Source organism: Cricetulus griseus, chromosome X (assembly GCF_003668045.3).
Source record: "Cricetulus griseus strain 17A/GY chromosome X, alternate assembly CriGri-PICRH-1.0, whole genome shotgun sequence".
Classification (NCBI taxonomy): Eukaryota; Metazoa; Chordata; class Mammalia; order Rodentia; family Cricetidae; genus Cricetulus; species Cricetulus griseus.
Window position 1 is genome coordinate 42,156,587 of NC_048604.1, and position 22,198 is coordinate 42,178,784.

Consider the following 22,198-nt stretch of genomic DNA (forward strand, 5'->3'; position numbering starts at 1 on the left):
ATCTGCATTTTCATCTTCTAAGAACCAAATCTCCTGTTTCATCTGATTACTTCAACTAGACCTCTGCACAAATTCAATGTGAGATAAAGGGGAAAATGCTACAAAACAGCAAACAGCCACCTAAAATATGCTGTGAGAAATGAAACCATTGGCTATAGCCATATTGAGCAAATGACCTAAACTTGCAATTGTGTATGCTTTCTGTTCTGTCTTATTACTTATTTATATGCACCTTCAAAGGAAATAAAAATAAATTTATAATAATTTTCTGTAAGTATGTGATGATTTATATAATAAATGTGTTGCAGGGAGATGAATTTAACACAAGTCCCATTTTGATACCATAAGAAAGCTATTTGAGGAAATAACGAAAATGTTTCATACAGGAAATCATTTCATTATCAAAGGTTAACTTTCTAACTTAACATTTTTTAATATTTGGACTTTTTAACTTGATCTACTTAAATTAACCAGGATTTAACATTTGTTTAACTGGAGACATGTTTCTCAGATTCATAAATTTTAAAAGAACAGTTGGGAAACAGCCTTTTAAAATTGATTTTCTTATAAAACACGTACACTTGCAACACACCATCTTACCATAATGTACATGATTTTATAATTGACAAGTACTATTATTTCCAAATTAAAATTGCTTTTCTGTGTTCTTATGGTATTAGATTAGAAATAAGTATGAGTAGTATTTAATGTGATGCCAGCCTTGGATTTTGAATGATGAGAATAAAATCATTAGGTCTGGAGGGATAGCTCAGCCATTAAAGGATAGGCTCATAACCAAAAATATAAGAGGATAAAATCATTGTAACTGCTTGAATAATGCTGAGTATACAAAGCATATAATGTTACCAAAAAGAATCAGCTTTCATATAGTAACTCAAGCTTCTATATCTAGAAAACATTTTGTTTCTACATCAAAATAATATTTAAACTCTAGGTAAACATGAATATTTCTACCTTTTTATATGACTGATTATCACTGACTGACATGGAAATAATAGTGAAAGACATTCTCAATGATTTTTCTGGTTCTCAACGCATTTTTGGATCTGTTGCACATAGTTAGTAAATTTTAAGTGAATAAATAACTGCTTTCATTGATTGAGGTTGCTTTGTCCACATACTCCCTTGCCATGTCTCCCATGGTAACCAACCACCTGAGTTGTCATGATCACTCTTAGGAGTTGAAAGGAAATTATTTGGGATCTGTGAGAACGTATTTGTACTATGTATGTGAACTGTAACATGTTCCTAAGGCAATCAAATCTACTTTGAGCTTTCTTGCTACACTACCATTCTCTTTTCCACTGTGTTTTCAAAGTATTCTTGCTCCTTGAAAAGTATAAAACAGAATTACAACAACAAAATGTAAATTGTGTTACTGAAGTACTAAGTTAAAATCTTGTGGAAGAGTCTGTGAATCTGGATTTAAATCTTCTCATATTTATCCTTCCTGGCTCCTTCCGCGTGACTCTGATACTCATTAACTTTTGAGAACCTCTGCATGGTAACCAATGAAATATTAAATCCATAGTTCAATTGTTCAAAACTTCAGCAATGTGAACTAAAGTGATATAAATGCACAAGATAAGCAACCCTAGCTGTATTTTTCCAGGATCTGGACTAAAACTAAAGGCACAAATTGTTCTTACCAAAATCCATTAGATGAGATTGTAAAGGATGCTTGGTGCTTGGTTTATTATAGTTCAGCCTAGAACCAAGCCAAATCCTATAATGTCATAAAGTTTAATAAATGATTACCAAATGCAAGAGTTAGTATGAATCTGATAAGAATCTGTGGTTATGGTCAAAGTGACCATGCCTCCTGCATGGTCAGGTCACCTATTAATGATATGTCTACAATTGAATCTTCTGCCATGAATGTGTCATGGAAGTTTATTTCATATTGAAGAACTCAGAAACTAATCAAAAGCAGATCGTTTCTACTTTGTATTGGTCTAACAGAGAAAGAACACACAATTTGAATGCAAACCATTATTTAATCTTTCACAGAAGGTGCTCTGCAAACTGAATCTAAGAAATAAAAGATCATTAATTATGATAGAATGTGAACTAGTGAACTGAAACTTGGGGATCAAAAATTTACCTACACATATGTGTTATATCTCTGAATACAGAGAATATTGAGTCATCTGATTTTAATACTATCCACAAAAGAGGCAGAAATAAACAAAACAACATAACGTTAGCAAGGGCATGTCATAGTCAACTGGATGATACCAACATTAGGTAACTAAATAGATAATGCTTAAGTATATCACTCTTAAGTCAATTAATACAAATTCTGAATGCCAAATCCTCAATGCTATAAAATCCAAAACTTATTAGGGCCAAGAAGATGCCACAAAAAGGTCCACACCTGACATCATGTAATGGATAGTAAGAAAATATTGTCGAAAATACATGTCATATGCATTTATATTCCTATAACATAAGTATATTTATTTAAATTAAGCAATCATATTTATGTAACACAAATATGTTTATATATTTTACATTTGTATCCCAGTCACATCTCCAAGCTATTTCATTATTTGTATGCCATTAGCCAAAAGTTTTAAAAAACCTGAACTATGAGTCATTCTGGGGCCTAAGAATTTTAGGTAAGGACCATACAACTGGTTAACAGGCAAATTAACCAATATTTGCAGATGAATAAAGAAAAGTGAGTTTTTGCCACACAGCCTCTTGGAGTGCACTACACACTATTGTGAGAGATATTATCATAGTTTTAGATTCCATCATATTTTGCTGAAAATTAATTACTAAAATATCTATCAGGTAAAATATTCTGAGTTTGTCTGTTATACTCCTGTGGATTCCTACTTCTTGTTCTCATTTTTACTTGGAGTTCCTCTATCTAAGAATCCTAACTTATAAAGAATTTTGTGTAAATGCAATTAAACAGATTTCATTTCAAAATCTCAACATAACCTCAATTTAAAAGAAGCTTTCACCTACGTGGGAATTCTACACATGAGTTATGGTAACATTTCAGAATGGTTCTATCATATCTCTTCAGAGTTCTACAATAACAATCAGTGGCAGGTTGAAGAATTAAAAAAATATTTCATAACAGCAGAGAATGCATAGGTAGTCAATGAGTTCTTGACTTCTAATCACAAATGTTCCTCATATATCTTTAGTTCAGTGCAACTTATTAATAGTGATATTTCCAACAGCTTGATTTGCTTCCAATTCTAAATTCACAGGGAGTTGTCTCTTTGAACAAAACTCTTCCCCCATCAAACCAAATTGCACTTAAAAATGCATTTGCTACATTTTGGTAGAACCAGCTCCTACCTGTAACTTTCAGTTCTGTTGTTCGCCTTACAAGTTTCCCTTCATACTTAAGTTCACATGTGTAATTTCCTCCATCTTCTTCTTGAACTTCCTGAATGAGAAGAGCATTTCCCTTCTGTATTATGATGCTTCTCCACATTTTTGGCTTGCATTCCTGCAGGGAAAATATTTGTAAGTGAGTGAAAAGTGAATATTCTCACTAAGTCTTAGAGTCGGCATTATTGAATTCTTCCACATATTCTTCTAAATGTGTAGCTAACAAGTTTAAACAATGTCCAGGCAGTATCATAAATGTTCTTTATTGTGTCCAGTTCAAATGTCATTAGTTACAATATCAAGAACCACTTTAAAAACAAGAGGTGCTAAGCAAAAAGCATACAAGCTCCCAAAATGCAAGAGTCACATAGAATAATGTTAATAGTTGCTAAATCCTATTTTGATGCCCTGTTTTTTTAACTGATATGGGTCTTTTCTGAGAGTCTTGAGGAACTATGGTTCATTTAGCCATGTATCATACTTGGTGGGAATCTGAAGTATCACTGAACTTTTCTAATAAGATTTTACATTAGTAGTGAAGTTTATAAGTACTTCATTAAATATTTTCTGTTGTTACAAACAAAAACAAATAAACAAAAGTCTTAATATTTATATCTCAAAGTCTCTTTTTTGTGGTCAAAAATTAAAGGAGGTAATCTAGAAAACTAGAGTTCAGGATCTCCTTAGATATAGGGTAAATGAAATGAAGATGCGCTTTGTAAAACTAACAGCATAGAGAAATCAACTACTTACTTTGTGAGTTTGTGGATACATGATGAGAGATGAAAAATTTCTTTTGAAACAAAGTCTCATTTCCTTCTGATGGGAAAGTGAGGGAGTCTTGGTACTACTTTCTACTACTTTGGACTTCCCAAGAAAGGAATACACAATACTTTCCCCATGAGGGACAAGTATGTGACAATCAAGTATGTAAGACTATTAAGGCAAGAAGCTTTGGTTTGGGAATTTTCTCAAACTATTTTTATATACCGTCCCAAGTCTCTTTACTGCCAACAGGGAATTTTCAAGAAAATTGTTACCCAGACATTGTTAGCCAAATTGTTAGCCAGACAAACATCAGCAGAAGCAGAGCAAGTGACAATAAGGGAATATTGAACAGTTAGGAGAAAACTATTTTTTCATCTATATTCTGAGTCTGTCACTTGAGACAATAATAACATTGATTACAAAGCTGATTATGTGGACAACAGTTGAAAGCACTTTTTCATACCCACTGTGGTATATGTACCATCTGCATCTACTGCTTATGCCTACATTCTGTATACATATTTTAAGAACTCACAAAACATAGGAATCTGTGTTGACTCTCAGTCCCCAGCTGTGAGTGCCTGTAATTTTTTATAAATTATTTGTGAGAGCAAGTACCCATTTATTAGTTTTTCACTATAACTTTTTCTTCCTGCTAGCAGGAGATTTGGCAACAAAGCACAAAAATTGGCACTTAAGTTCATAGGTATAATATTCAAGAGATATGTCCAGTACAGATATCCAAACACATTTTCAGAGAGTAAATAAAAGTAATTCAATGGAGGACATCTAGATATAAGACAGCTTTACTCCCTGGGGTCTTTCTGAAGAACAGTTAAGAGTCTGTCTGAAATTATATTACATACCACGTCTGGCAAGGTTTATCACCTATATGAGATTTGCTTCTGAGCTAAATCTTGGGATATAAGGTTTCTGGGAAAATGAAGAAAAGTCTAAACAGAGAGGAAAAAAAACAGCCCAGCTGCCACTAACGTCATACAACAATAATCCACAATTATGTTCGCATTGCTTCCAACACTGATAGCCTCAGATTTCTAAGGAATCATTCTGAAGGTCATTAAACAAAAATATGGTCCCTCTGGGCATTTTGAGAGGAAAGAAAATGAAAGCTGAGCTGCTCTGCTCTCACATAGAGGTGGGGGGGGCAGGCAAAAGCCCACACACTCATTTTATTCAAAGATAAATGGCCTCATTTTCTAATGTCATTTTGGGGAAAATCTATATGTAATTAGTTACAACTACTTTTACATTCACTGATCACAGATTCCCCCCAACCCAATGCAGAAAGGAAAAACTAAAATATGTAGAGGACTTAAAAATAATGCCTGGTGAACAAGCTACAATCTTAGCATGTCTTTTGAGATAAATCCAGTCTTGTGTACTTCCTAACTTGTCATTTAGACATATAAATGACTCTCTGTGTCCATCTGAAGTAGGTTTATCTGTTTGAAAACATCTCAGGTCATCTTCATTCCTCTGTAGGCCATGTGGTAAGGATGACAAAAAATATATACTAGGCTTGGGTGAATATGTCTCAAGCTTGAAACTGAGGGATTGCCCAGCATCTTTAAGTCTCAATTATGAATTTTCTATTATGGGGATATTATTAAGTGTTATTGTTTTGGGTGTTTGGGGTTTTTATTGTTGTTTTGTTTGTTGATGTTGCTGCCCTTTTTGCTTGTTTATTTTTCAAGGTGCAGGGTTTTTAACCATCACTTTCTTAGGCAGCAGTATCATATATAGTTGCCATCTGAAACAGAGAATGTTTTCCATTTCTAAACTTTCCCAATCCTGGATCATATCTCTCTAGAACCTCTTGTTCTGTCTAATAAGCAGTGTTGCTACTGGACTAATTAAATAAGAATAAATACTCACTAAGTGGTTCACTATCTGCCAGCAAAATAATACTTTAGTTGCCTGAATATGCATAGCTCTTAAGAAGGCACTCTAACAGTAACCTTAGCAGGTGGATGGAGGAACTGCATTTTGATTGGAGGAGCCTGTATAAATTATCTTTACCATCACCACACATGGGTGACTCACAGCTCTCATCTATCTACTATCCAAATATTTACTTTTTCAGTATATAGAATAGCAGATGTTTTCTAGACCTTGACTCCACTTACTAAAATATATTTTTTTCTCCAAGATACTGGCTGCTGAGCTTAATGATGTCACTACACTACTTCTGTCCCCTACTTGCCTAGTTGACATGTCATATTGCCACATTTAACTGTCTTGTCCCTGGCATATTGTGACATAGCATTGGGTGAAAAGAGTTTTAAGTGCACAGATGAGGTCTCAGGACAGCTGTTCTTTTTAGAATAGTTAGTAAAACCATCAAAAAATTAAATACATAAAAATTCTGAATATTTAAATGATTTCTTTTCTCTCCTGTGTGTTAGTGAAATTAGCTGCATCAATTTGAGGAATTTGCTAAGGGTCAGACTTACAGAAATTGGCTACCTCTACTTCTTTAACCTCCAGCTTCATTTTATAGTTGGCCACCCCCTTCATGGAGCAGATTTTTATAAGATATCTTTGTACAATCAACATAATGCCAGTCTATAAAACCCAGTTTCTTTCCCCTTTGCCCTCCTTTGGATACAGACACCCCATGCCAGCAGTTGCTGGAGAGTTGAAGGCACAAAAGAGACATTTATTGACATAGTCTCTTGAAATAACCTGTTGGCTGACTCATTGGGTTTTGGAGTTTTTGTCTTGAAATATTCACCACTGTACTCATAATCCACTTGTGAGATATCATCCTTATACCCATGGAAGTGTTTTTAATCCATTTGTTATGGCGGTCATGGTTAATTTACTGCCATTTGGGACATACAATTCGTTCCTCATGGCCAGAAGATCACGATGGTTGATTTTAATATTTCACCTGATTCTGAGGATTAATTGCCAAGCAGCTGTGTGGACAAATGCTAGTCAGTAACTTCTGATCCTCAAATCACTTATATCTGAATACCTAAAACCCACCACCTTAGGATGACTTCTCTCCTTTCACCTGCACTATGTACTATCCCTTGAGGCATCTGTGCATCTGTTTAATTGTCTTCAGGGAGCCCATATTTTCTACAAGATGAGCTAGAATAGATGGCTAAGACCGCAAGTAGAAATTGGGAATGAATCTCAACCTTAGCAGGCATACCTCTACCTTGACCTAAAAAGCTAGAATACTCCATTCCAAGGAGTCTTTGCCCTCCTGAGTTCTACTCTTCCAATCATACCTTCAATCTTAATGTTGATATTAATAGCTTATGGTGATAAAGAATAAACTTCTTGACTTGAGCACTTGAATAAGTATACCAGTTTCATGTTTCTGAGCAGTTAGTTTTGTATCTCTATTTAAAAAGTGGGGACAATAATGCTCATTGAGATAATAAAGATTAAAAGAGGCAATGCCTATAAATGCCATTTATAACCTATTACATGCTAGAACTGTGCAATAAATAATAACTCTTATTCCATTGTTATTAACTCAGTAGTCTTTATTCAGATTAGTTACCTACCAATTACTGACTAGCATTTCTAGAGGACTCTAGAAACAGCATTTTAAGTGGTTATAATTCTAGAGCTGGGGCCATCTTTTTCAGTCTGTCCTTCATCTAGCAGTTGGAGTTCAAATATAGGAGATACAGTCCCATTCCTGGACAACTTAAATTGAGAGAACAACCATAATTGAGTCACTCTGCTATCATTATGAAAAAGTAAATGAGAGTTTATAAACCAATGAGCCACAGCACTTTGGGATGCTTCACAGTGGTTAATTTTGTAAACACACATTGGTCTTCTGGTTGTTAGCCCTAAATCAGTCAGAAGGAGTCTATAACAGCTAACACACTCACATCAGGTCATAATCTCACATCTCTCTACCATATTATCACTTTCTTAGTGTGTTATGTCATATAAAAGGCTGTGTTGTCTATAATGTATTAAGAAACTATCAAATAATCTTTAATTCAAGGATTTTCTTTTGGTGGAAAACACTGTGTTGCTCTTTATTCAATACAAAGATATCATTAATCACAAGTAGAAGCTATTTACATGTTTTAATTGAAGCAGATAGTTCCTAGAGAGTTGAGAAGAGCCAGTTTATTTATATATTATCTCCAGGGCAATAGGGAAATGTGTTTACATTGGTCACTACACCATTCCCAGTTCCTAGTATAGTATCTCACGTAGGTTGGTACCCAAAAAGTAAGCACTGAACCAACAATACATTGAATACATAAATTAATGAATATTAATTCATTTATTCTACAACTCATGGCAAATATTCATAATTAGATAGGCATAGCAAAAATAAGGAAAATTCAAACTGCTATCCTTTACTGCCTTAACATCTGGCTACCAATTGGGGCAACTAGTCAAACTAGAATAATATTGCATGTCAAAGTACATTTTTGTGTTTGCACTATTGGTATTCTGTAAACACTAGAGGACTCTTTCACTTAAAAATTGGATAAATGGAATGCAAGACTTTCTGGGGAAAATAAAGAGGTGAGAAGGAGGGGGACAAAAGAGGATAATGGTGAAAGGTAGCAAAAATGTATTATATACATGTGTACAAATGTTATAAGTGGACCAATGATGTATAATTAATATGTTCTAATGAAAATTGAAATAAAAAGATCAAATAAAGAGGCTTTATACTTTTGTGAAAACTGTTCTTGGAGAATGAGGATGTATTAATTGTTGTCCTTTAGTTCAATAAAGAAGATATTCTGCCTCTCATTTATAAAATGTTTTCTTAAAGCCATTCAGACTTCTACTGTAGCATCTAACCTTCATTCGTGTAGCATCAGGCAGACTTTCTAAAAGTGTAGCTCTTGCCCTCTCCTCCTTCTGTTGACCAATGAGATGCAGAGAGAATCCAGGTAAGCTATTTACTTCCATCACTTGCACTATGTGTATCCAGGATTGCCTTACTCATTCATCTTTATGAATATATTCCCAGGGCTACCAGCTAAAACTTGTTCCTGTGATTATAAGATGGAAGGATGGAAGGGGATGATAGCTACCACCCACAAATAACCTTGGAAACTCACACAATAAAGTGAGAGTAATAGTATCAGAGATAAAGTTAAAAAATATAGATTAACAGAACAAAAACCAGATTTAAGATTGCATATTTGAAAAGATAGCTACAAAGAGGATGATGAAAAATAGGTTTTCATTGCAAAACACTAGAAATAAGACATTAGACATATCAAAATTAGGATTTGTCCCAGAATAAACTCCATACCAATATATCCTCCACTTTACATTGTGATTCTTTAGCCAGAGTAAAGTCCCTTCCTGTGTTGCTAGGTAGAGAATGAACAGACTTGAAAAAGGTACAGAGTAAGGTACTGAAATATTGACTTCAAGAAGGAAACATTTTTCTAATACCTCAAAACATCTTCTGGGATTTGCTTGAAACTTCATATGAAAAGCAGGAGTCAACAGCACACTTCTAATCTCAGAGGTTCTTTAGTATCATATCCAAAATTAAAGTCACACTCACATGCTACTAGTATTCCTAGATGAGTCTCTACTCCATTCTTCAAAGTATGAATAAGACATTTATGTAATAGTTCAAAGGGAAAAGACAAAGTGTAGTGAAGGCAAAGTTAAGGTGGGAATACTGGTATCCACCAACTAAGGAATAAAGACAATATGTTATACACATAGTGTAATGTTAACCATGAAAAGGTTGGAAGTTTTGTTATTGTAATAACATGGCTAGAACTAGAGCTAAGTAGATTAACAGAAGTTAAATCAGGCACACAAAGGCATGTACCAAATGATCTCACTCACATGTGGAGTGCGAAAAGTTTATCACATAAAAGTTGAGAGGAGAACTCACATTGCAGAGGATGAGGAATTGCAAGAATTACCATTGATATAGGATCAATAACCTGTGATGTACTATTATTTTATAATTAATAGTGTATAATTAACATGACATTGAACACTTAACAATAACTAAAAGAGAGGATTTTAAATGCTCTTGCCATAAACAAATGATAAGCATCTGAGGATACAGAATGCTTTGACTTAATATAAATATTGTAAAACATACACAATCATACCCAAGTGATATGCACAATTTTATGCTTTTCTATCAGTGAAAATAAATGTGAATTTAATAAACTAAATTTCAGATGCTATTATTCAGGCAGAGCTTAAAAACTTTTTGTTCTTGATTTATTGGTCCATTTGGAGAGGGGAGTGAGGGGTAGCACTTCCCAAGGAGTAAGTGGCTAGTGATGCAGAAAGACACAAGGAAAGCCGAAGAAGGAAGTTAGCAGGAGATAAGAAGATGAGATAGAATTAATAACTATACAAAGAGCTTGCTGACCTGAATTTTACCTCTAGCTGCTACCTCTGGAATAGGTCAACTCCCCCTTCCCTTCTATAAAATTGAAGTGAACTCCTTTTTACTTTGGGGAGCACATGGCTGGTCTGCACCAACCATACATCTTACAGATTTGTCTCTGATGAACACCGAATCATTGTAGAAAACGATCTTTCAAGTCATAGTGCCTTGAACACAGAGCTCTGTAAGTTTAGAAGTGGTACATTTCTCTAAACTCCTGTTTTCCTCTTTCTTAAATAAAGCACTCACCACACAGATGTGTAATGATTTATAGGATATAATGTAGAGAACAACTTGCTATAGGGAATGGCAAATAATAATTACTTAAGATACATAATGAGGTAAGAAATTTTTCAGGGCTATAAGGGTCACCCAGGCTTATAGCAAGAATTTCATAGCTGAAAGTTGTGTAATTATTCTGTTTCCCTGTTATGCCTGCTGTTTATGCTATAGTCTAGGCCCAATATGCCTGAAGGCCTGATTCGACCTATTGCTTTTGTCTTATGTTCTAATGGGAGTAGGAGCCAACTAGCTTCAGAAATGCAGGTAGGTGTTAACTTATTCTATCCTCTCTTTTCTTGTCCATTACCTTCATTTGTTCTTCTATAGGTATTATTCTTAAAAGAGTGCATTCAGATAGGCGCCACACAACCTGCTTCGGTGTTTACCTTCAATGTGGCCGAGACAGTCAATTGGACTAGAAACTGCACTTTCCTGGACTATGCAACTGTAATATGTGAAAAATGGACATTTGGGAACCACAGAAGAATGGCTGCTATAATGGAAGCCAAGGAATGGGATGGTCCTTCAGGGTTCCTGCTTCACACATAAAGTTGCCAAACATTCTATAGTACATAAAAGAACACAACTGATGAACTTTGCCAGTATAAGACAAAAAGGATCTTCAAATTTCTGGCTTCATTGAAAAGTGTGTGAGACACTCTGCCTATAGGCTGAAGATGGATGCCCCAATTTTACAGATCTTTGAGTGACTGTCCAGGCAGCAAGTTGTCTGTTTCGATTCTAGAGTTATAAAAGTTACTTACAACACACTCTCTGTTTATTATGTAATATTAAATCCTTCTGTACTCTAAAAAAAAGAAACCTCAAAAAAAGAGTGCATTCATTCTTGTGGGTTCCAGTGACTGATCCTTAGAGAGTAATATTTAACATCTTCCTCTGGAATTCCTTGCTCAACCTTGATACATGGGGTAGGGGCTTGTTCCTGCCTCAACTTGATGTGTCAGGCTTTGTTGACTCCCCATGGGAGGTCTTACCCTTTTGAGGAGTGGAAGGGGGTGGGGTGGAGTGAAGGGGAGGTAGGTGGGGAGAGCTGGAGAAGGGGAAGGAGGGAAAACTGTGGTTGGTATGTAAAATGCATAAAAATTTAATAAACATCCTCTCTCTTTTTGGTTCCCTCGATATTGCCTCTACTTCAGTAAATATACTTTTCATCAAATGTCCTTCCATTAAACCTCTGAACGTAGCTTATGCCCACATAATAATAATCCTAACAATGTTCACAGGAACAGCATAAAGCCCAGTTGTCACTTCTGCCTCCACTGTGAGAGATCACACTGTACATCATGGTAACAGTGGTTATCCATCATAGGGGCACTATTGATAATGATAGGTCTTTCTTCATCATAGTACATAATAACTATATATCCATCAACTAATTTGTTTTGTGTTTTAATTGATCTTTACCCTTCTTTGGTGGGGTGGAAATTCTGAATTTTAGCAGTTGAAGACATTGGGATAGCTTCTGACATCTGCTGATGAAAATCCACAAAAATCAGTGACATATAGGAGTCACACCTCTGAGTTATTTTATTGTAAATCTGCTGATTCTTCTCAGAAAACTGTATAATACCAGAAACTGGTAAGGAAATGTGCATTCTCAAGGCTGCTATTAATTAACTCTCTTTTAAAAAAATTCATTTGACACCATGATGAGTTACCTTATACCATACAACATCAGGTTCCTGATCCGACTTCTTAAAGTCATCCATGTCTGGGCAGGAGATCTCCTTTCTTTTAGTAACTTCAGATTTCTCTAAATATCGGATCCTGCTATTGTAGCAGAGGCCTGATTCATTCTCCGCAACAGTCAAGGACATTGACACCTTCATGCAGTATGTGGAGTTTCTGTAAGAACAGAGAAATAAGAAAATGCCTTTATTGGCTGTTTACAACTTTTGTACTCTATATAGTTCAAGAGTATTGACTTTTACATTTAGGTTGTTGCCTAAAAAATGAGAAACAACATCAACCCAGTACATAGCAACTTTCTTCTTCAGCCAGCAGAATGGTGTGAAGGAAAATGGTGATGAGAACATTCCTGATTATGAGATAGCTATAGACCTATGATGGTAAGATGTAGCAATCTATGAATGTGTAACACATTTTGACATCTCTCCTAGTAACCAATATTGCTTTCTTGAAACATTGAAAAGGAAAGATAAGGGAATGTTGCCAGAACTGTGTGTTTATAGCCATTTCTACTCTTCAGCTATCTTTTGACAATTATCCCAGTGACTGTTGAACTTAACATTGTTTTCTACCCCCAAAATTTCCTTCTCTAAGATACCTATAGAAATTAATATTGACATGCAAAGGATGCATGCTAACATATAAAGCATTTATTTTGGTTCCACTTTTATTATTATGGATAAGATTATAATGAATATGCTTGTATACATGGCTTTACACTTTTTATCCCAAGGGTAGAATCACTAAGTTAACAGAAATATATATTTATAGTTGAGTTTGAGATTATTATTATAGATCACAAAAATAAATTGTTTTTCATTCCTAAGAATAGGGCTGAATCCAATCACAGTTATCTAAAGTAACCATACAGACACCTACATTTGGAGGTCTCAGGAGAATGGGAGCCAGCCCTCTCACTTGTTTTAATGGTTGATGATAATTGTCAATTTGACAGAATCTAAAACCACCTAGGAGGACTAACCCCTGAATATGATTCAGTATAGGACCTCATTCTATGAGTTTGTGCTACCCACATTTAGGGTAAGCATTCCTGCCACAAGAAATTCACTCTAAAAATGAGTATGTGTTTAATGTTCTTCTTGAAATGTACTAGCAGTTGCATGCCCCACCCCTAGATAAAGCTCTATAGTTAACTAATGGCTACTAAAAAAAGAAAAGGAGAAATAGCTTCTCCTAGGATGAGGCCCTAATTGGTTACCCAATATAAAAGGTTTCAAACCTGAAACCATATGTTGTATTTATATACTTCTCTCTCTCTCTCTCTCTCTGTGTGTGTGTGTGTGTGTGTGTGTGTAGTGATGTAATAATAATAACCAAAGAAGTAAAATCTATCAGTTTGAGAATGTGGGAGGAAATGGGAGGATTGTAGGAAAGAGACATGGGGGGCCTGGAGGGAGCAAAGGGAAAGGGGCATGTGTTGTAATTCCATTTTAATTTAAAGTGTATTTAGAATCAATTAAAATAAAAATAAAAGAAGGTATATAATAAATAATGAAAACATTATTTTAAATAAAAAGAAAGCATGTCATTATATTGAGGCTAAATGGCATTAATTCTGCCCACCAACATTATCACACTAAGGGATTATAACACTGAAATTTGTCACCTAGCCACTTTAGATATCACGTGAATTGATGGAGTTGTAATGTAAGGATATCTAGGGATGAAAATTTTACTTTCTTGAAAGTTGGTTATAGGTACAACATAATTGATTTTCAATAATGTGAGTTCAACGATCATGTTTGGAGCTGGTGAGGTGGCTCAGTGGTTAAAGCCTTTGCAACACAACCATAAGTATCACAATTTGGATTATCAGAATCCACATAAGTACATACATGCTGAATGGGCATTGCCTGAAATTCCAGCCTCAGAAAATACAGATTAGAATGAGATGGCTAGAAAGACTAGCCATGTCAGTGAGTTCTGGGATTGACTGGAAGATCCCTCTTCACTTCTCCACTGCTGATGGAAGTACCAACTGGTACAGCCACTTGGGAAATCACTATGGTGTTTCCTCAGGAAAATAGGAACCAATCTACCACAAGATCCAGCAATTCCACTCTTAGGCATATACCCAAAAGATGCACATTCATACAACAAGGACATCTGTTCAACTATGTTCATAGCAGCATTATTTGTAATAGCCAGAACCTGGGAGCAACCTAGATGCCCCTCAACTAAGGAATGGATGGAGAAAATGTGGTACATTTACACAATGGAGTACTACTCAGCGGGGGGCAGGGTCAATGGAATCTTGAAATTCTCAGGCAATTGGATGGAACTAGAAGAAGCCATCCTGAGTGAGGTAACCCAGTCACAAAAGACAAAAATGGTATGTACTCACTCATATATGGATTTTAGATCTAGAGCAAAGAAGTAGCAACCTACAACCCACACTGCCAGAGAAGCTAGGAAAGAATGAGGACACTAAGAATGACATATATGTTCCCCCAAAGAAGGGGAAAGGGACAAGATCTCCTAAGCTAATGGGGATCATAGGGGGGAGGGGAGAGGGAGTTAGAAGAAAGAGAAGGGAGAAGGAGAGGGGAGAGGAGGTCAGGAGGGAGCAGGAATTTCTAGTCAGGGGAGGAATGGAGAAGAGCAACAAAAGGGATACCATCATAAATGGAGCCATTATAGTTTTAAAAGAGAATTCTGGCACCAGGGAAATGTCCAGAGATCTATAAGGTCAACCCCAACCAACAATCTAAGCAATAGTTGAGAGGCTACATTAAAAGCCCTTCTCCAATAATGAGATTGATGACTACCATGTAGGCCATCCTAGTGCCTTCATCCAGTAGCCAATGGAAGCAGATGCAGACACTCACAGCTAAACACTGAGCTGAACTCTGGAATCCAGTTGCACAGAGGAAGAAGTAATGAATAAAAAGGTCAAGACAAGGCTGGAGAAACCCACAGAAAAAGCTGACCTGAACAAGAGGTTGCTCGTGGACACCAGACTGAGAGCTGGGAAAACAGCATAGGACTGTTCCAGAACCCCTGACGGAGGAGTCTTTTTGGAGGTCTGGACAATCTATGGGGCCACTGGTAGTGGGTCAGTATTTACCCCTAGTACACAAATGGACTTTGGGAGCCCATTCCCCATAGAGGGATACTCTCGCAGCCTAGATACACTGGGGAGGGTCTGGCCCTGCTTCAAATGATATGGCAGATTTTGAAGATGCCCCAAGGAAGGCCTCACCCTTCCTGGGCACAAAAAAGGGGTTGGTATATGGGGATTGGTGAAGGGAAGGGGAGGAGAGGAGGGGGAGGGAACTGGGATTGACATGTAAAAGAAGCTTGTTTCTAATTTATATAAAAGAAATTCACAAAAAAAGAAAGATCCCTCTTCACTGAATAAGGTAGAAGAGTGAACAAGGTTAAGTCCTGACATCAACATCCTATCTCCAAATACATGTGCTTCATGCATACCCACATAAATAAACATATACATGCTAAAATATTTATGTTCCACATGCACACCACATACACAGAGAAACATTCACACATGAAAACAGAAACACAAAAATAAAAATACATTTGATGAATTTGATTAATTTCAAACAAATAAATATTTTTCTTTCTTTCTTTGTATACCTGCTGTTTCACTACCCAGACCAGAAAATGTCAATCACACAAAGGGAAAGTACAATGTACGAGAGAAGAGATCAGAAGCATCTTGACAAGATTGAAAAGGCCAACTTTAAATCTCAGTAGGAGTGTTTAAACTTTCTTCCTGGAGGATATTTCAGGACCACTTCCAAATTAACATTAACTTGCTGCTAGAAATACAAAGTGTCAAGGGTAGCTCCAAAAAGCAAAGTAGTTGTACAATCCTATGACAGATGGAATTATCATGCCAACCACTCATTAGAAGAAGGCCCCAAAAGGTTGATGCTACAAATTCAATTTAGAGGTCAGTCACTGAAATTTTACAACACCCTAAACAAACAAAACACAGAAAAGTAGATGACTGGGAACATTAGTTTTACAAATAAATGTCATCAAAAGGATTCCTAATCAGTAAAGATAATTATAAAATAAACACTCATAAACTGGGACTAGGCAAGTGTCATCAGAGACTATAACTAAAGTAGACCAGCTGCTCTGATGGTCAGATACATTACCACGTATTCTATATGATACTGCTTTTCATTGTTTCTAATGTGGGCTTCCAGAACCCAAACAACATAAGTTAGAACTACTGGGGTTCAAAAGTAACAAACGATTGGGACTGGAGCGATGGCTAAGTTAAGAGCACTTGCAGCCGGGCATTGGTGGCGCACGCCTTTAATCCCAGCACTCGGGAGGCAGAGGCCGGTGGATCTCTGTGAGTTCGAGGCCAGCCTGGTCTCCAAAGCAAGTGCCAGGATAGGCTCCAAAGCTACACAGTGAAACCCTGTCTCGAAAAACCAAAAAAAAAAAAAAAAAGGTGTTAAGAGCACTTGCTGCTCTTACAGAAGACCAGAGTTTGGTTCTCAGCACCTACATGGTAGCTCACAACCATCTGCATCTTAAGTTACGAGGATCCAACCCCCTTTTTTGGCCTCCACAGGTACTAGACATATATGTGGTACATATATATGCTTTCAAGTATACCACTCATACACATAAAATAAAAGTAATTAACCTAAACATTATTTGAAAGAAATAAATTTTTCAGATGTTAGGCTCCTATTTTTACTGTCATGGAGCTAAAGTTACTATTTAAAAATCTCATGAAAAAAAGTAACTACTGGTTCAGTCACTGTAGCTTTTCATGAACATGTTTGCAACAATTTAATGTTAAGTGTTTTCCTAAGTCCTAAGTTTCTTGGCTTCCTTCAAGGCCATATGTGATCCAGTCAATTATAATAATCTCTTCTCCATTCATTAAGATGCATGACAGACTATGATGATCCCCATAGAAGGCCTCACTCTTCCTATGGAGCAGAAGAGGGATGGGATGGGGGTCAGTGGTGGGTATGGAAGAATGGGAGGGAGAGGGAACTGGGATTGATATATAGAACAAGATCGTTTCTAATTTAAATGAAAAAAGGACAAAAGATGCATGCACAGTGGAATTTTCACTGTTGTGTGGACATGCTAATCCTAATCAAATGATAGGATTTTGCATTTGTTCTTTTCATTGCTCACATAATGTCTGTTTATTTAGTAAGCATAAACTAATTAGAGGAAATGATCCATTTTTATTCCTCAACATTCTGTTCCTGGAATCTAAATGAATAATTACTAGATGATAAACAAATTTCAGTAGGTTGAGTAGATATTAAAAATATTGTATTTAAAATTTATACCATGTTGATGATGCTTTTGCAACAATCTCTTTAAGTTCAAATCTTCCCTTCTTTAATATTCACATATATATATATATATATATATCACTAATCAAATATCAAATTTCTTATATAAATAATATCTAGATAACTTTGGACTGCTAAGAGAAAACTAGACAGATTTTCATATCAGTATATTGGCAAACAATGAAATATACTGACTATATCTGGAACACAAAAAGGACAGAAGAAGGGCAAAAAGAGAAGATAAATGGTCAAGAGGTTTAAATGGTACTTAACAGAGAAGAAAGTCCCATCTGCTGGATATCCAAAGAGTTCTGGACAATCCTTCATGCCATGGACTTTGATCATATGTTCTCTATGGTATTAACACATACAGGTAGTAGGATATTATATACTTACTTGCCTTCTTGCTTACTTAATACTTAATATCTTCCCATTATTACCTTTATGAAGAAAAATAAAGGCCAGAATTCTCAACAATAGAAACAATAGGTAGTGTGTTAATCTAATAAAATAAGTTCACTATGCAAAATACATTCATCATTCAGTAGAAAATAAGGTTAAAGAAAAGACAAATCAAGTACAGTGTATTTTTTTTCCTTTTTCCTTTTACAGTGTGCCAACTTTAAACTAAGACCCACTAGATTCAGCTACTTCTGTGACACATGTAAGAGTATCTCAAAAATCACAATGTCAAGAATGGAAAACTTCTTTTTGTGACTGGGTTACCTCAGTCAGAATTGTTTCTTCTAGTTCCATCCATTTGCCTGTGAATTTCAAGATACCATTGTTTCTTTTCAGCTGAGTAGTACTCCATTGTGTAAATGTACCACATTTTCTCCATCCATTCCTTAGTTGAGGGGCATCTAGGTTGCTTCCAGGTTCTGGCTATTACAAATAATGCTGCTATTAACATAGTTGAACAGATGTCCTTGTTGTTGGAATGTGCATCTTTTGGGTATATGCCTAAGAGTGGAATTGCTGGATCTTGTGGTAGACTCATTCCCATTTTCCTGAGGAGTCGCCATACTGATTTCCAAAGTGGCTGTACAAGTTGGCACTCCAGCAGTGGAAGAGTGTTCCCCTTTCTCCACATCCTCTCTAGCATAGATTGTCATTGGTATTTTTGATTTTAGCCATTCTGACTAAGGAGTAAGATGGTATCTCAGAGTTGTTTTGATTTGCATTACCCTGATGGCTAAGGATATTGAGGACTTTCTGATGTATCTTTCAGCCATTTTAGATTCCTCTATTGAGAATTGTCTATTTAGTTCTGTACCTCACTTTTTAATTTGATTATTTGGTATTTTGGAGACTAGCTTCTTGAGTTCTTTGTAAATTTTGGAGATAAGCCCTCTGTCAGATGTGGGGTTGGTGAATATCTTTTCCCTATCCGGGGCTGTTGTTTTGTCTTGTTGACTGTGTTCTATGCCTTACAGAAGCTTCTCAGTTTCAGGAGGTCCTGTTTATTAATTGTTGTTCTCAGTGTCTGTGTTACTTGTGTAATGTTCAGGAACAGTCTCCTGTTAGAATTAATTCCAAGGTATGTCCCACTTTGTCTTCTAATAGGTTCAGTGTGGCTGGATTGATGTTGATGTCTTTGATCCATTTGGACTTCAGTTTTGTGCATGGGTGATAGACATGGATCTATCTGCAGTCTTCTACATGCCAGCATCCAGTTATGCCAGCACCATTTATTGAAGATGCTTTATTTATTCCATTGCATAGCTTTAATTTTTTGTCAAAAATCAGATGTTTGTAAGTGTGTGGGTTAATATCAAGGTTTTCAGTTGGATTCCATTGGTCTACCTGTCTATTTTTGTGCCAATACCAAGATGTTTTCAGTACTATAGCTCTATAATACAGCTTGATGTCAGGAATGGTGATGCCTTCAGAAGTTCTTTTATTATACAAGGTTGTTTTGGCTATCCTGGATCTTTTGTTTTTCCATATAAAGTTGAGAATTGTTTTTTTCAAGGTCTGTGAAGAATTATGCTGGGATTTTGATGGGGATTGCACTGAATCTGTAGATTGTTTTTGGCAAGACATGGTATGTACTCACACATATGTGGATTTTAGACATAGAGTAAAGGATTGCCACCCTACAATCCACACTGCCAGAGAAACTAGTAAACAAGGAGGACCCTAAGAGAGACATACATGGTCCCCTGCAGAAGGGGAAAGGGACAAGATCTCCTGAGCAAATTGGGAGCATGGTGGGAGAGGGAACTAGGAGAATGAGAAAGGGAGAAGAGGAGGGGTGAGGAGGACATGATGGGGCAGGGAATTTGAGTTGGGGGAAGAACAGAAGAGAGCAAGATAAGAGATACTATAATAGCGGAGATATCATAAGAGAAATCAGGCATTAGGGTAATGTCTGGAGAGCAACAAAGATGACACCAACTAACAATCTAAGCAACAGAGGAGAGACTGCATTAAATAGCCTCCCCTGATAATGAGATTGATGACTAACTTATATGCCATCCTATAGCCTTCATCCAGCATCTGGAGGAAGTGAAGCAGACACCCACAGCCAAACTTTGAGCTGAACTGGAATCCAGTTGCAGAGAGGGAAGACTGATGAGCAAAGGGGTCCATACAAGGTTTGTGAAACCCACAGAAACAGCTGACCTGAGCAAGGGAGAGCTCTTGGTTCCCAGACTGATAGCTGGAAACCAGTATAGGATTGATCCAGACCCCTTGAATGTGGGTGTCAGTGAGGAGACCTCAGAAATCTATGGGGCCCCTTGTACTGGATCAGTACTTATCCCTAGCATAGGAATGGACTTTGGGAGCCCATCTCATATGGAAGGATACTCCCTGAGCCTAGACACAAGGGGGTGGGCCTAGGCCCTATCCCAAGGGATGTTACAGACTCTGAAGACCCATAGAGAAGGCCTCAACCTCCCTGAGGAGCAGAAAGGGTATGGGATAGGTAGGGTGTTAGTTGGGGTGACAGGGGAGGAGGGAAGGGAGGGGACCTAGGATTGATATGTAAAACAATCTTCTTTCTAATTAAAATAAAAATTAAAACAGAATAGAAAACTTCAAGTTGTTGAACAAAATCCAAGAGTCTCACAAAACAATTTGGATACTAACCTTGTCTTTGGTTGCCTCCAAGAACTTGAAGTTAAGTCTGTACTATGGAAGCATTCAAACACTTTAAACACAGGACTTGTAAGAATAGAGCTGAAGCTCCCAGACAGAAACTTAACAAAGAAACAAAGGATATGAAAGAATTTATGACCCAACTGGGGTTAACGGATATCTATAGAACATTCCATCCAAACTCAAAAGAATATACCTTCTTCTCAGCGCCACATGGCACCTTTTCTAAAACTGACCACATAGTAGGCAGCAAAGCAAAACTCCATAGTTACAAAAGAATTTAAATAACCTCCTGTATCTTATCAGATCACCATGCATTAACTCGAGAATTCAACAGCAATACGAATGGCAGAAAACCTACATACTCTTGGAAAATGAGTAACACACAATTGCACCATTCCTGGGTTGAGGAAGAAATATAAAAGAAATTAAAGACTTCTTAGAATTTAAGGAGAATGTAGACAAAACATACCCAAACTTATGGGACACTCTGAAAGCAGTGCTAAGAGGGAAGTTCATAGCACTAAGTGCCCACATGAAGAAACTGGAGAAAAGTCACTTTAGAGAATTGACAGAACAACTGAAAGCATTAGAGCAAAAAGAAGCAAACTCACCAAGGAGGAGTAGATGCCAGGAAATAATCAACCTGAGAGCTGAAATCAATAAAGTAGAAACTAGGAAAACATTCCGTAGAATCAATGAAACAAAGAGTTGGTTATTTGAGAAGATCAACAAGATAGACAAACCTCTAGCCAAACTAACCAAAAGGCAGAGATAGAGCATGCTAACTAACAAAATCAGAAACAAAAAGGGGGATATAACAACGGACACTAAGGAAATCTAGAGAATCTTCAGGTCATAATGTGAAAACCTGTACTCCACAAAATTCTGAAATCTAAAGGAAATGGGCAGTTTTCTGGATAAATATCACTTATCAAAATTAAACCAAGATAAGATAAACAGGTTAAATCGACCCATAACCCCTAATGAAACAGAAGCAGTCATCAAAAGTCTCCCAACCAAAAAAGCCCAGGGCCAGTTGGCTTCTACCAAAAATTCAAACAAGAGCTGATACCAGTACTCCTCAAACTGTTTCGCACAATAGAAGCAGATGGGATATTGCCAAACTCTTTCTATGAGGCTACAATCACTTTGATACCCAAGCCACACAAAGATAAGACTAAGAAAGAGAGTTACAGACCGATATCCCTCATGAACATCGATGCTAAAATAC

General features: G+C 36.5%; 1 protein-coding gene across 1 annotated transcript in view; it reads right to left on the reverse strand.

Annotated features, from left to right (window-relative positions):
• Nucleotides 1-22,198, reverse strand: part of LOC113837573 (X-linked interleukin-1 receptor accessory protein-like 2) — a 284,206-nt gene that overhangs the window by 223,554 nt on the left and 38,454 nt on the right. The window contains exons 2-3 of the mRNA XM_035449713.1: nucleotides 12,505-12,691; nucleotides 3,343-3,496 (exon numbers count right to left, since the gene is read on the reverse strand). Coding sequence (XP_035305604.1) covers nucleotides 3,343-3,496; nucleotides 12,505-12,691 — 341 coding nt within the window. The remainder of the gene's footprint in view (nucleotides 1-3,342; nucleotides 3,497-12,504; nucleotides 12,692-22,198) is intronic.